Genomic DNA, 14,923 nt, shown 5'->3' with positions numbered 1-14,923 from the left:
ATAACTGTGTGTATGTATAACTGTGTGTGTGTAACTGTGTGTGTGTATATAACTGTGTGTGTGTGTGTGTGTGTAACTGTGTGTGTGTGTAACTGTGTGTATAACTGTGTGTGTGTGTGTGTGTGTGTAACTGTGTGTGTGTGTGTGTGTGTGTAACTGTGTGTGTGTGTGTAACTGTGTGTGTAACTGTGTGTGTAACTGTGTGTGTATAACTGTGTGTGTGTGTGTAACTGTGTGTGTATAACTGTGTGCGTGTATAAAAGTTTGTGTGCGTAACTGTGTGTGTGTATAACTGTGTGTGTGTGTGTGTGTGTGTGTGTGTATAACTGTGTGTGTGTGTATAACTGTGTGTGACTGTGTGTGTGTAACTGTGTGTATAACTGTGTGTGTGTGTGTGTAACTGTGTGTGTGTGTGTGTGTATAACTGTGTGGGTAACTGTGTGTGTAACTGTGTGTGTGTGTGTGTGTGTGTATAACTGTGTGTGTGTGTGTGTGTGTGTGTGTGTGTGTGTGTGTGTGTGTGTGTGTGTGTGTGTGTGTGTGTGTGTGTGTGTGTGACTGTGTGTGTGTATAACTGTGTGTGTAACTGTGTGTGTGTGTGACTGTGTGTGTGTGTATAACTTTGTGTGTGTGTATAACTGTGTGTGTGTCACTGTGTGTGTGTATAACTGTGTGCGTGTATAACTGTGTGTGAGTCACTGTGTGTGTATAACTGTGTGTGTGTATAACTGTGTGTGTATAACTGTGTGTGAGTCACTGTGTGTGTATAACTGTGTGTGTGTGTCACTGTGTGTGTATAACTGTGTGTGAGTCACTGTGTGTATATACTGTGTGTGTGTCACTGTGTGTGTATAACTGTGTGTGTGTATAACTGTGTGTGTATAACTGTGTGTGTATAACTGTGTGTGTGTATAACTGTGTGTATAACTGTGTGTGTGTGCATAATTGTGCGTGTATAACTGTGTGTGTATAACTGTGTGTCAAATATGGTCTGTCTCTATCTGTCTCTGTCTGTCTCTCAGACATGAATAATCGCTCCATAGCCTGGTGGCTGAAACAGATAGGACTGCCCCAGTACACCAAGTCACTGGAGAGAGAATACTATGGTCTAGAGGTACCTGTCTGTCTGTCTGTCTGTCTGTCTGTCTGTCTGTCTGTCTGTCTGTCTGTCTGTCTGTCTGTCTGTCTGTCTGTCTGTTTCTTTCTGTTGTTACTAAACTGATAGTTACAGCCTTCATTTCTCTCCATCTCTCACCCCAACCACTCTTCTCTCTCCCTCTCCATATCTCTCCCTCTCCCCTCCCCCTCTCTCACCTCAACCTGTCTCTCTCTCTCCCCTACCCTTCTCTCTCACCCAAACCTCTCTCTCTCATCTCTCCCTCTCCACTCCCCCTTCTCTCTCACCCCAACCCCTCTTCTCTCTCCCTTTTCCTCACCCTCATCTCTCTCTTTCCACTCCCCCTCTCTCACCCCAACCTGTCTCTCTCTATCTCTCTCTTACTCTACATCTCCCTCTCCCCTCCCTCTCACCCCAACCTGTCTCCCTCTCTTTTTCATCTCCATCTCTCTCCACTCCCCCTCTCTCTCTCTCCCTCCATCTCTCTCTCTCTCTCCAGGGTTTGCTGTATGTATGTGATGTAGATCTGAAGGAGGCAGGAGTAGATGATCCCGGTCACAGAGACACCATACTGTCTCAGCTGCTGCGACACAGACAGACACTAGACCCACACTCTGGTAACACACACACACACACACCATACTGTCTCAGCTGCTGCAACACAGACAGACACTAGACCCACACTCTGGTAACACACACACACACACACACCATACTGTCTCAGCTGCTGCAACACAGACAGACACTAGACCCACACTCTGGTAACACACACACACACACACACACACACACACACACACACACACACACACACACACACACACCATACTGTCTCAGCTGCTGCGACACAGACAGACACTAGACCCACACTCTGGTAACACACACACACACACACACCATACTGTCTCAGCTGCTGCGACACAGACAGACACTATACCCACACTCTGGTAACACACACACACACACACCATACTGTCTCAGCTGCTGCGACACAGACAGACACTAGACCCACACTCTGGTAACACACACACACACACACCATACTGTCTCAGCTGCTGCGACACAGACAGACACTAGACCCACACTCTGGTAACACACACACACACACACACACACACACACACACACACACACACACACACACACACACACACACACACACACACACACACACACACACACACACACACACACACCATACTGTCTCAGCTGCTGCGACACAGACAGACACTAGACCCACACTCTGGTAACACACACACACACACCATACTGTCTCAGCTGCTGCGACACAGACAGACACTAGACCCACACTCTGGTAACACACACACACACACCATACTGTCTCAGCTGCTGCGACACAGACAGACACTAGACCCACACTCTGGTAACACACACACACACACACACACACACACACAGAGACACCATACTGTCTCAGCTGCTGCGACACAGACAGACACTAGACCCACACTCTGGTAACACACACACGTATGTAGACACACACACGTATACACAAGCACATGAACCCACACACACACACTCGTCTAACCTGTGCCCTTTGTTGTCCTGTCTCAGGTATGGTGGAGGAGCTGAGGGTGAGCAGGAAATATTCTCTGGGCTCGTCTCTGGACCTGGTGAGAATATAGAATATAGAACATAGAATGTAGAACATAAAACATAGAACATAGAATGTAGAACATAAAACAGAATATAGACCATACAACTCAGACTGGTTCTATCCTTCTCCCCCAAGTGTGCATTTGTTCACTCTCCTCGCCAATACAATGCAATGAGGGGGAGTGAACAAGTGAACACTTCAGGGAGAAGGGTGCAAAACAGAATTGGGCTAACGAGATGAGGAAGAATGAATCTACTTCCTCAATCAGTAAAATCTCTAGAAGATGAATAGAACTCTTCCCAGCCAATAGAAGTGACCGGAACCCCTGGATCAGGTTCCTCATATTGTCTAGAAGATGAATAGAACTCTTCCCAGCCAATAGAAGTGACCGGAACCCCTGGATCAGGTTCCTCATATTGTCTAGAAGATGAATAGAACTCTTCCCAGCCAATAGAAGTGACCGGAACCCCTGGATCAGGTTCCTCATATTGTCTAGAAGATGAATAGAACTCTTCCCAGCCAATAGAAGTGACCGGAACACCTGGATCAGGTTCCTCATATTGTCTAGGAGATGAATAGAACTCTTCCCAGCCAATAGAAGTGACCGGAACCCCTGGATCAGGTTCCTCATATTGTCTAGGAGATGAATAGAACTCTTCCCAGCCAATAGAAGTGACCGGAACCCCTGGATCAGGTTCCTCATATTGTCTAGAAGATGAATAGAACTCTTCCCAGCCAATAGAAGTGACCGGAACCCCTGGATCAGGTTCCTCATATTGTCTAGAAGATGAATAGAACTCTTCCCAGCCAATAGAAGTGACCGGAACCCCTGGATCAGGTTCCTCATATTGTCTAGAAGATGAATAGAACTCTTCCCAGCCAATAGAAGTGACCGGAACCCCTGGATCAGGTTCCTCATATTGTCTAGAAGATGAATAGAACTCTTCCCAGCCAATAGAAGTGACCGGAACCCCTGGATCAGGTTGATCATATTGTCTAGAAGATGAATAGAACTCTTCCCAGCCAATAGAAGTGACCAGAACCCCTGGATCAGGTTGATCATATTGTCTAGAAGATGAATAGAACTCTTCCCAGCCAATAGAAGTGACCAGAACACCTGGATCAGGTTCCTCATATTGTCTAGAAGATGAATAGAACTCTTCCCAGCCAATAGAAGTGACCGGAACCCCTGGATCAGGTTCCTCATATTGTCTAGAAGATGAATAGAACTCTTCCCAGCCAATAGAAGTGACCAGAACACCTGGATCAGGTTGCTCATATTGTCTAGAAGATGAATAGAACTCTTCCCAGCCAATAGAAGTGACCAGAACCCCTGGATCAGGTTCCTCATATTGTCTAGAAGATGAATAGAACTCTTCCCAGCCAATAGAAGTGACCAGAACACCTGGATCAGGTTCCTCATATTGTCTAGAAGATGAATAGAACTCTTCCCAGCCAATAGAAGTGACCAGAACCCCTGGATCAGGTTCCTCATATTGTCTAGAAGATGAATAGAACTCTTCCCAGCCAATAGAAGTGACCGGAACCCCTGGATCAGGTTCCTCATATTATCTAGAAGATGAATAGAACTCTTCCCAGCCAATAGAAGTGACCAGAACCCCTGGATCAGGTTGATCATATTGTCTAGAAGATGAATAGAACTCTTCCCAGCCAATAGAAGTGACCGGAACCCCTGGATCAGGTTGATCATATTGTCTAGAAGATGAATAGAACTCTTCCCAGCCAATAGAAGTGACCGGAACCCCTGGATCAGGTTGATCATATTGTCTAGAAGATGAATAGAACTCTTCCCAGCCAATAGAAGTGACCGGAACACCTGGATCAGGTTCCTCATATTGTCTAGAAGATGAATAGAACTCTTCCCAGCCAATAGAAGTGACCGGAACCCCTGGATCAGGTTCCTCATATTGTCTAGAAGATGAATAGAACTCTTCCCAGCCAATAGAAGTGACCAGAACACCTGGATCAGGTTGCTCATATTGTCTAGAAGATGAATAGAACTCTTCCCAGCCAATAGAAGTGACCAGAACCCCTGGATCAGGTTCCTCATATTGTCTAGAAGATGAATAGAACTCTTCCCAGCCAATAGAAGTGACCAGAACACCTGGATCAGGTTCCTCATATTGTCTAGAAGATGAATAGAACTCTTCCCAGCCAATAGAAGTGACCAGAACCCCTGGATCAGGTTCCTCATATTGTCTAGAAGATGAATAGAACTCTTCCCAGCCAATAGAAGTGACCGGAACCCCTGGATCAGGTTCCTCATATTATCTAGAAGATGAATAGAACTCTTCCCAGCCAATAGAAGTGACCGGAACCCCTGGATCAGGTTCCTCATATTGTCTAGAAGATGAATAGAACTCTTCCCAGCCAATAGAAGTGACCGGAACCCCTGGATCAGGTTGCTCATGTTGTCTGTTTGGTCTCTCCAATGGCTCTACGTTAATTTGTTCTGTTCTGGCTCTATAGGTGAAACCCAGGAAGGATCTGTTCCGTCAGAGTGTTCTGCCCCGCCTTCGACGCAAGGTTACAGTCTCCGCCTCCTGTTCACAGCTCCACCCACTGGAGGAGGGGCTCAGCCCGGGACTCGCCCCCGAGCAGACAAGGAAACGCAGGTACAGAACTAGGATTATACACTTTCATATCAAAAGACTGGGAGGGTTGGAGAGTGTGTGTGTGAGGGGGTTGAAGGGTGTGTGTGTGTGAGGGGGTTGGAGGGTGTGTGGGAGGGTTGGAGGGTGTGTGTGAGAGGGTTGGAGGGTGTGTGTGAGAGGGTTGGGGGGTGTGTGTGTGGGAGGGTTGGAGGGTGTGTGTGTGAGAGGGTTGGGGGGTGTGTGTGTGGGAGGGTTGGAGGGTGTGTGTGTGAGAGGGTTGAAGGGTGAGTGTGTGGGAGGGTTGGAGGGTGTGTGTGAGAGGGTTGGGGGTGTGTGTGTGGGAGGGTTGGAGGGTGTGTGTGTGGGAGGGTTGGAGGGTGTGTGTGAGAGAGGGTTGGGGGTGTGTGTGTGAGAGGGTTGGAGGGTGTGTGTGAGAGAGGGTTGGGGGTGTGTGTGTGAGAGGGTTGGGGGTGTGTGTGTGAGAGGGTTGAAGGGTGAGTGTGTGAGAGGGTTGTGGGTGTGTGTGTGAGAGGGTTGAAGGGTGAGTGTGTGAGAGGGTTGGGGGTGTGTGTGTGGGAGGGTTGGAGGGTGTGTGTGAGAGGGTTGGGGGTGTGTGTGTGGGAGGGTTGGGGTGTGTGTGAGAGGGTTGGGGGTGTGTGTGTGAGAGGGTTGGGGGTGTGTGTGTGGGAGGGTTGGAGGGTGTGTGTGAGAGGGTTGTGGGTGAGTGTGTGAGAGGGTTGAAGGGTGAGTGTGTGAGAGGGTTGAAGGGTGTGTGTGTGGGAGGGTTGGAGGGTGTGTGTGTGAGAGGGTTGGGGGTGTGTGTGTGAGAGGGTTGAAGGGTGAGTGTGTGAGAGGGTTGAAGGGTGTGTGTGTGGGAGGGTTGGAGGGTGTGTGTGTGAGAGGGTTGGGGGTGTGTGTGTGAGAGGGTTGGGGGTGTGTGTGTGAGAGGGTTGAAGGGTGAGTGTGTGAGAGGGTTGGGGGTGTGTGTGTGAGAGGGTTGAAGGGTGAGTGTGTGAGAGGGTTGGGTGTGTGTGTGTGAGAGGGTTGAAGGGTGAGTGTGTGAGAGGGTTGGGGGTGTGTGTGTGAGAGGGTTGGGGGTGTGTGTGTGAGAGGGTTGGGGGTGTGTGTGTGAGAGGGTTGAAGGGTGAGTGTGTGAGAGGGTTGGGGGTGTGTGTGTGGGAGGGTTGGAGGGTGTGTGTGTGAGAGGGTTGGGGGTGTGTGTGTGAGAGGGTTGGGGGTGTGTGTGTGAGAGGGTTGAAGGGTGTGTGTGTGGGAGGGTTGGAGGGTGTGTGTGAGAGGGTTGGGGGTGTGTGTGTGAGAGGGTTGGGGGTGTGTGTGTGAGAGGGTTGAAGGGTGTGTGTGTGAGAGGGTTGAAGGGTGTGTGTGTGAGAGGGTTGAAGGGTGTGTGTGTGAGAGGGTTGGGGGGTGTGTGTGTGAGAGGGTTGAAGGGTGTGTGTGTGAGAGGATTGAAGGGTGTGTGTGTGAGAGGGTTGAAGGGTGAGTGTGTGAGAGGGTTGTGGGTGTGTGTGTGAGAGGGTTGAAGGGTGAGTGTGTGAGAGGGTTGGGGGGGTGTGTGTGAGAGGGTTGGGGGTGTGTGTGTGAGAGGGTTGGGGGTGTGTGTGTGAGAGGGTTGAAGGGTGAGTGTGTGAGAGGGTTGGGGGTGTGTGTGTGGGAGGGTTGGAGGGTGTGTGTGTGAGAGGGTTGGGGGTGTGTGTGTGAGAGGGTTGAAGGGTGTGTGTGTGGGAGGGTTGGAGGGTGTGTGTGTGAGAGGGTTGGGGGTGTGTGTGTGAGAGGGTTGGGGGGGTGTGTGTGAGAGGGTTGAAGGGTGTGTGTGTGAGAGGGTTGAAGGGTGTGTGTGTGAGAGGGTTGAAGGGTGTGTGTGTGAGAGGGTTGGGGGTGTGTGTGTGAGAGGGTTGAAGGGTGTGTGTGTGAGAGGGTTGAAGGGTGTGTGTGTGTGAGAGGGTTGAAGGGTGAGTGTGTGAGAGGGTTGTGGGTGTGTGTGTGAGAGGGTTGAAGGGTGAGTGTGTGAGAGGGTTGGGGGTGTGTGTGTGAGAGGGTTGGGGGTGTGTGATGGTTGGAGGTTGTGTGGTTTATCATTAACCACACCGTCATAAACACAGCCCTTTAAACAGGACTGTGTCAACAGAACAGTAATGAATGGAGCAGGGACTATGTGGCCGTCTGTCTGTCTTCTCATAGTTGTCTGTTTACCTGGTATTATTAAACCCGACATGTTTGTTACAGAGCCTCCAGAAAGTTTAATTCACAAACCTCACCTTGTTCCACATGTTGTTGTGTCAAAGTGAAATTATGTTATTATACACAAATGATTTAGAAATGAAAAGCTGAAAAACAGATTTAACCACAAAGACAAAGACCAGGGAGGTTTTCCAGCGCCTCGCAAAGAAGGGCACCTATTGGTAAATGGGTATAAATAAATTAAAAAAGCATCCATTGAATATTTGAGTGTGGTGAAGTTATTAATGACAGTTTGGATGGTGTATCAATACACCCAGTCACTATGAAGATACAGGCGTCCTTCCTAACTCGTTTCCCGGACAGGATGAAAACCACTCAGAGATTATCACCATCAGACCAATGGTGACTTTAAAAAACAGCTACAGACTTTATTGGCTGTGATAGGAGAAAACTGAGGATGGATCAACAACATTGTAGTTACTTCACAATATTAACCGAAATGACAGAGTGAAAAGAAAGAAGCTTGGACAGAATATAAATATTCAAAAAAATGCATCCGTGTTTGCAGTAAGGCACTAAAGTAAAACTGCAAAAAATGTCCTGAATAGGAAGCGTTATGTTTGGGGCATATTCAACACACCATATCACGTAGTACCACTCTTCATATTTTCAAACATGGTAGTGGCTGCATCATGTTATGGGTATGCTTGTCATCGGCAAGGACTACAGAGTTTTATGGGATAAAAAGAAACAGAATAGAGCTAAACAGGCAGGAAATTCTGGTTCAGTCTGCTTTCCAAGAGACACTGGGAGGGAGACAAATTCACCTTTCAGGAAGACAATAACCTAAGACAGAAGGCCATACACTGAATTTGCTTACCAAGATGACATTGAATGTTCCTGAGTGGCCTAGTCACAGAGAATCTATGGCAAGACTTAAAAATGGCTGTCTAGCAATGATCAACAACTAGATCTTAAAGAATTATTAATAGTTTGCAAATATAGTACAATCCAGGTGGGGAAAGCTCTTAGAGATTTACCCAAAAAGGCTCACAGCTGTAATTGCTGACAAAGGTGATTCTAACATGTATTGACTCAGGGGTGTGAATACTTATGTAAAATAGATATTTCTGTATTTCAATTTCACTTTTTCTTTTTTTAAACATCACTTTGGCATTATGGGATATTGTGTGTAGATGGTTGAGTTATTGTTTTATAAATGTTTTATTCTGGCTGAAGCAGAACAAAATGTGGAATAAATCAAGGGGTATGAATACTTTCTGAATGCACTGTATCTGGGATGTTCATAGTTCTTCTCTCAGACCTCAACTCCTAACAACAATCTCTCAAGTTTGGATGGGCATTTTTTTACCACGTATATGACTTTAAAATAGGCTCCTTCAGGGAAAAACACTGCTCATATATTAATATATACTGTATGCTGTGTGCCCTACGACATACATGGTTGTGAGCTAACCTGGCCTCTCCAGTACAGTCTATCTCTGGGACACATCAGCCCGGGCCGCCTCCAGTCTCCTGCTGGCTCCAGGTATTCACCGGTTGAAACAGCTGGCAGGGTAGGGTCCCTGGGGGCAGGGTAGGGTCCCTGGGGGCAGGGTAGGGCGCCTGGGGGCAGGGTAGGGTCCCTGGGGGCAGGGTAGGGCGCCTGGGGGCAGGGTAGGGACCCTGGGGGCAGGGTAGGGTCCCTGGGGGCAGGGTAGGGCGCCTGGGGGCAGGGTAGGGTCCCTGGGGGCAGGGTAGGGTCCCTGGGGGCAGGGTAGGGCGCCTGGGGGCAGGGTAGGGCGCCTGGGGGCAGGATAGGGTCCCTGGGGGCAGGGTAGGGCGCCTGGGGGCAGGGTAGGGCGCCTGGGGGCAGGGTAGGGCGCCTGGGGGCAGGGTAGGGTCCCTGGGGGCAGGGTAGGGCGCCTGGGGGCAGGGTAGGGCGCCTGGGGGCAGGGTAGGGTCCCTGGGGGCAGGGTAGGGAGCCTGGGGGCAGGGTAGGGAGCCTGGGGGCAGGGTAGGGTGCCTAGGGGCAGGGTAGGAACCCTGGGGGCAGGGTAGGGTCCCTGGGGGCAGGGTAGGGCGCCTGGGGGCAGGGTAGGGTCCCTGGGGGCAGGGTAGGGCGCCTGGGGGCAGGGTAGGGCGCCTGGGGGCAGGGTAGGGCGCCTGGGGGCAGGGTAGGGTACGTGGGGGCAGGGTAGGGACCCTGGGGGCAGGGTAGGGCTTTGAACCAACCACTAGGGGGTATGAGTAGGAGGTGGATGGGGGGGGGGGGTGCATTTCAGTTGTGCATACAAAGTTCTACCACAGACAGCCATTCATATCTAGACTACAGATAACCAGACTGTCTCTACCACAGACAGATAACCAGACTGTCTCTACCACAGACAGCCATACATATCTAGACTACAGATAACCAGGTTCTATAATATTTCTTGTCAGATGCAAATAACATCCAAACATCCTTGTCGTCTTCATGTCAGTCAAGTCTGGGCCTGTCGGTTCAGCCGTTGAACTTCACAGGAGGAACAACACACAGTTGAAACTCTGAGAGAGAGAGAGAGAGAGAGAGAGAGAGGTTTCCATGGCTCTACTTTCATAAATCATTATTAACAACACACAGTTTAAACTCTCTGAGAGAGAGAGAGAGAGAGAGAGAGAGAGAGAGAGAGGTTTCCATGGCTCTACTTTCATAAATCATTAACAATCTGGTAAAGTGTAGCTCTTGACCCTGAGTGTGTGTGTGCGCATGCAAGTCTGTGTGTTGGCGTGTATGTGTGTGTGTGTACGTCCGTGTGTGTGTGTGTGTACGTCCATTTGTGTGTATACATCCGTGTGTGTGTTTACGTCTGTGTATGTCTGTGTGTGTACGTTCGTGTGTGTGTGTGTGTGTGTGTATGTCCGTATGTGTGGTCCACCCTCACCTGGATATGATGGTATTGCCCTGGAGAGAAAAGTGTGTCAGTACAGGCCTGTTGAGCAATAACCTCCTGTCAGGAAAATACAACTATAGTCTGTTTGTCTACTGTTGTAGTCCATTCACTAACAACTGTCTGTCTGTCTGTCTGTCTGTCTGTCTGTCTGTCTGTCTCTCTGTCTGTCTACTGTTGTAGTCCATTCACTAACAACTGTCTGTCTGTCTGTCTGTCTCTCTGTCTGTCTACTGTTGTAGTCCATTCACTAACAACTGTCTCTCTCTCTCTGTCTGTCTGTCTGTCTGTCTGTCTGTCTGTCTGTCTGTCTGTCTGTCTGTCTGTCTGTCTGTCTGTTTACTGTTGTAGTCCATTCACTAACAACTGTCTGTCTGTCTGTCTGTCTCTCTGTCTGTCTACTGTTGTAGTCCATTCACTAACAACTGTCTGTCTGTCTGTCTGTCTGTCTGTCTGTCTGTCTGTCTGTCTGTCTGTCTGTCTACTGTTCTAGTCCATTCACTAACAACTGTCTGTCTGTCTGTCTGTCTGTCTGTCTGTCTGTCTGTCTGTCTACTGTTCTAGTCCATTCACTAATAACTGACATGGTGCTGACAGACCTAACTAATAGAAGGGATTTGGGTTGGAATCAGCTGACTGGTGGAATGAACCTGGATTTACAGGTGAGCTATCAAAACTGGGGGCTCAAAGCATTAGCGTGGAATCCGAGGAATGTTGGAGATAGCGGTGTTACCGTTTCAGCGAGGAAGGGAAGGGGAGAGAAGTCAGGAAACGTGTGAGGACTCATCAGAAACACACACACAGTGAAAAGAGGGAGGCACGGGAGAGAGCTACTCCCTCGCGTTGTAAGTTAGTCTGGTTGTGTGTGTTGTGAGAGTGCGTGCGTGGTGTGAACTTTGGATCTCTGCTTGCGGCAACTGTCCCGAAAAAAAATGTCAGTCCGAATTTGAGAGACTTTTGCGATGACTCGAGATCTCGCAGGTAAGCGTGGTCAAGATTATTTGTAAAAAATGTTTGTAGGCTAAAGTTATCTACATGTAATTCTGTGGCTTTTGGAGTAATGGGCGTTTCGTTTCTTGTTGCAGCTGAATGCTTGTGATTGGTAGTGTTGTGACAGACTAGAACCAGATGTTGAACAACTGATTTTTCTATAATAATATAATCGTTGTTTATTGGAAACGGATGACAGGACAAACAATAGGCCTAGTCATAGGTTATTAAACTGGAACAATCGAGACTAATGGAAGCTACACATACAGGTAGACTATTACTCACCTGTACTTTAGCAAATCCGTTGTCATTGCGGCAGGACATGATTAAACATATTTCCTCTTACAGGACAGATGTTTTGTAATGGCTCACACTCATTTCCGTTAAATAATAGAGAGTTTGCGACATCGGGGCTGCCCGGGTAGAAAGCCGAAAGCTAGACTACTGTAGCCTAAAGACGGGACAACGCCCCTCGGACCGACTGACCCACGGTAGGCCTAATGCCTGGGCTAACTCTCACCCGCTGTTATTCAATCATCTATACTAAGTTCGATAGAATTTGAGAGGTTCCTCCGTCATCAGCTTTTTACCGAACCAGGGGCGGAGAGGACACTTAAAAAAAAACACATCTACTGCTGAGGGAATTATTTAAACTGATTGTAGATATGTGTTTAAAAGTCCAAGTGGAACATCAGGAAGACGTTAATACGCATCCCCATGGCAACCACATCCCCCCTGTCCATTCCAATGGTCCCTAACACACAGGCCGGTAATGTCTTGTCCGGTTGGGATGCAGCAGAACGGTCAGGCTGCAAGCAGGCACTTCACCGGGATGTTGGAACTGGAAGGAAACGGGAAATGGCTATTAAAAGACGGAAAGACAGACATCTCCTCTTTGCACAGTGAACTCACATAGCCTAGTTAACCTTGGGCAGCGGCCTCCATCCTGTGTGCTCTCCCGAGGGCGTCACTGACAGGGATCTCTCTCAATCCTGCAGCGCAGTGATCTAAGGCACTGCGTCACTACAGTCCCTGGTTCGATTCCAGGCTGTATCACATCCGGCCGTGATTGGGAGTCCCCATAGGGCAGCGCACAATTGGCCCAGCATCGTCCGGGTTTGACGGGGTAGGCCGTCATTGTAAATAAGAATTTGTTCTTATTTGTTGACTTGCCTCAGCTGGTCCGAACGCTATTGACTTGCTTCCTGCTTTGAAGTTCTGATTTTCTCCTCCAAAACCGCAACCTATAACGGCAGCGCCTCGCAGATATCAAATCAACAAGTCAACAACCTTTGACAGATCTTATCACACATAAATCCGGTTTGATTGATGATGTATAATGGACCTTAACGGGCGTGGCGGGTGGGAGGGAGCAGGTTGACACTTGGTGAGAGAAGGGTGCAATTGCAGCCTGCAATTCGGGGCGTTCCTGCATGTGGTCATTCCTGCATGTGCAGGAAACCCTCTTTCTACTTCTATTGGTCCATTCTGAAGCTAGGACAGGAGGGAGGCAGGGCGCTCCAGTACAGTAGGTGGAGTTGGGTGGCAGCTGCAGATAAACACCACAGAAGAAGGGGCGGGGGGGACAACGGTGGCTAGCTAGAATGTTCTTTGTTCCAGCCTGTCTGGCAATGTTTTCCAACAGTTCTGTTAACGACGGCGAGGGCAGAAGAAACTCATATAATACTTTTATTTCCCTTTGGAAGAGTCACAAACATGAAGATATCGTGCTCTAAGGGGGGTTGGGGGGTGTTCATGCAGGAACCAATAGGATACTTGAGGGGAGGGGGCGGTCATACAGGAACCAATAGGATGCTTGAGGGGAGGAGGCGGTCATACAGGAACCAATAGGATGCTTGAGGGGAGGGGGCGGTAATACAGGAACCAATAGGATGCTTGATGGGAGGGGGCGGTCATACAGGAACCAATAGGATGCTTGAGGGGAGGGGGCGGTCATACAGGAACCAATAGGATGCTTGAGGGGAGGGGGCGGTCATACAGGAACCAATAGGATGCTTGAGGGGAGGGGGCGGTCATACAGGAACCAATAGGATGCTTGAAGGGAGGGGGCGGTCATACAGGAACCAATAGGATGCTTGAGGGGAGGGAGCGGTCATACAGGAACCAATAGGATGCTTGAGGGGAGGGAGCGGTCATACAGGAACCAATAGGATGCTTGAGGGGAGGGAGCGGTCATACAGGAACCAATAGGATGCTTGAGGGGAGGGAGCGGTCATACAGGAACCAATAGGATGCTTGAGGGGAGGGGGGGTCATACAGGAACCAATGGGATCCTCGAGGGGGCGTGTTCATGAAGGAACCAATGGGATGGTCGAGGAGTGTGTTCATAAAGAAACCAATGGGATGCTCGGCGGGGGGGGGGGCATTCCTGCAGATGCAGTAATGTCCAAATGCAAGAATGCCCTGATTTGTGGGCTGCAGTTGTACTCTTTTGCTTGGCGAGGGGAACTATGCCAGTGTGTGTTAAAAGACAAGCCAGCCTCTGACTCTGCCAGGAACAGAGGGAAACAATAGGCTGGACTACCTGCTGTTTAATGGTGTTTGGGAAGACTGGGCCTTGTTATAGTGTGTAGAACAGGCAGAGACCTCTGGCCTGTTGTTGTTTAGGAACATCATCTCAGAGGTTGCTGTTGTTTTTGTGCAGCTACTTGGGCTCAAAGTATACTTTAAATAGGATTTAACAATATGAGAGAGAGACAGACACAGAGGAGCATTAGACAGACAGACAGACAGAGATGAGTATGAGAGAGAGAGAGAGAGACAGACAAACAGAGAGAGAGGAGTATGAGAGAGACAGACAAACAGAGGAGTATGAGAGAGACAGACAAACAGAGGAGTATGAGAGAGACAGACAGACAGAGGAGTATGAGAGAGACAGACAGACAGAGGAGTATGAGAGAGACAGACAGACAGACAGAGACAGACAGACAGACAGACAGACAGAGGAGTATGAGAGAGACAGACAGACAGAGGAGTATGAGAGAGACAGACAGACAGAGGAGTATGAGAGAGACAGACAGACAGACAGACAGACAGACAGACAGACAGACAGACAGAGAGACAGACAGACAGACAGACAGACAGACAGACAGAGGAGTATGAGAGAGACAGACAGACAGAGGAGTATGAGAGAGACAGACAGACAGAGGAGTATGAGAGAGACAGAGAAAGTCCACATTAGCAAATGTGTTATTTTTGTCTTTCAGTAAGAGGAGGAGTGTCACTGCATACCTGAGTCAGCTGAAGGTAAGCTCACACACACAGGGCTCCAGGCAGCGACGTAAGTGGTCGTTTAGGGCCCCCGACTCAATTAGACATATCAGCAAAAAAAAAAATGTCTTGGTAAGTTAGCCCCTAGCCAGTTATCTAAAATTGTAGTAATCATGGACGAATACTGACAGGGCACATGGCTGTGGCCCTTACCTACAGGGGG

The 14,923-nt window shown here is 49.0% G+C and overlaps 1 protein-coding gene across 5 annotated transcripts in view; it reads left to right on the top strand.

The window, feature by feature from the left end:
* LOC115177601 (breast cancer anti-estrogen resistance protein 3) overlaps positions 1-14,923 on the top strand; it is a 30,050-nt gene that overhangs the window by 374 nt on the left and 14,753 nt on the right. For 2 of the 5 annotated variants that reach the window (XM_029738490.1, XM_029738491.1), the window contains exons 2-6: positions 1,023-1,114; positions 1,617-1,734; positions 2,693-2,751; positions 5,226-5,371; positions 14,697-14,736. In XM_029738490.1, coding sequence (XP_029594350.1) covers positions 1,025-1,114; positions 1,617-1,734; positions 2,693-2,751; positions 5,226-5,371; positions 14,697-14,736 — 453 coding nt within the window. In that variant the 5' untranslated portion in view covers positions 1,023-1,024. Of the gene's footprint in view, positions 1-1,022; positions 1,115-1,616; positions 1,735-2,692; positions 2,752-5,225; positions 5,372-10,998; positions 11,142-11,190; positions 11,461-14,696; positions 14,737-14,923 lie in introns of those variants that run through there. The other 3 variants (XM_029738492.1, XM_029738494.1, XM_029738493.1) reach the window with 3 other exon arrangements.

The sequence above is a fragment of the Salmo trutta genome, chromosome 38 (assembly GCF_901001165.1).
Source record: "Salmo trutta chromosome 38, fSalTru1.1, whole genome shotgun sequence".
Classification (NCBI taxonomy): domain Eukaryota; kingdom Metazoa; phylum Chordata; class Actinopteri; order Salmoniformes; family Salmonidae; genus Salmo; species Salmo trutta.
The sequence above is the reverse complement of the archived record's forward strand: the minus strand, read 5'-3'. Positions and strand labels throughout refer to the sequence as shown.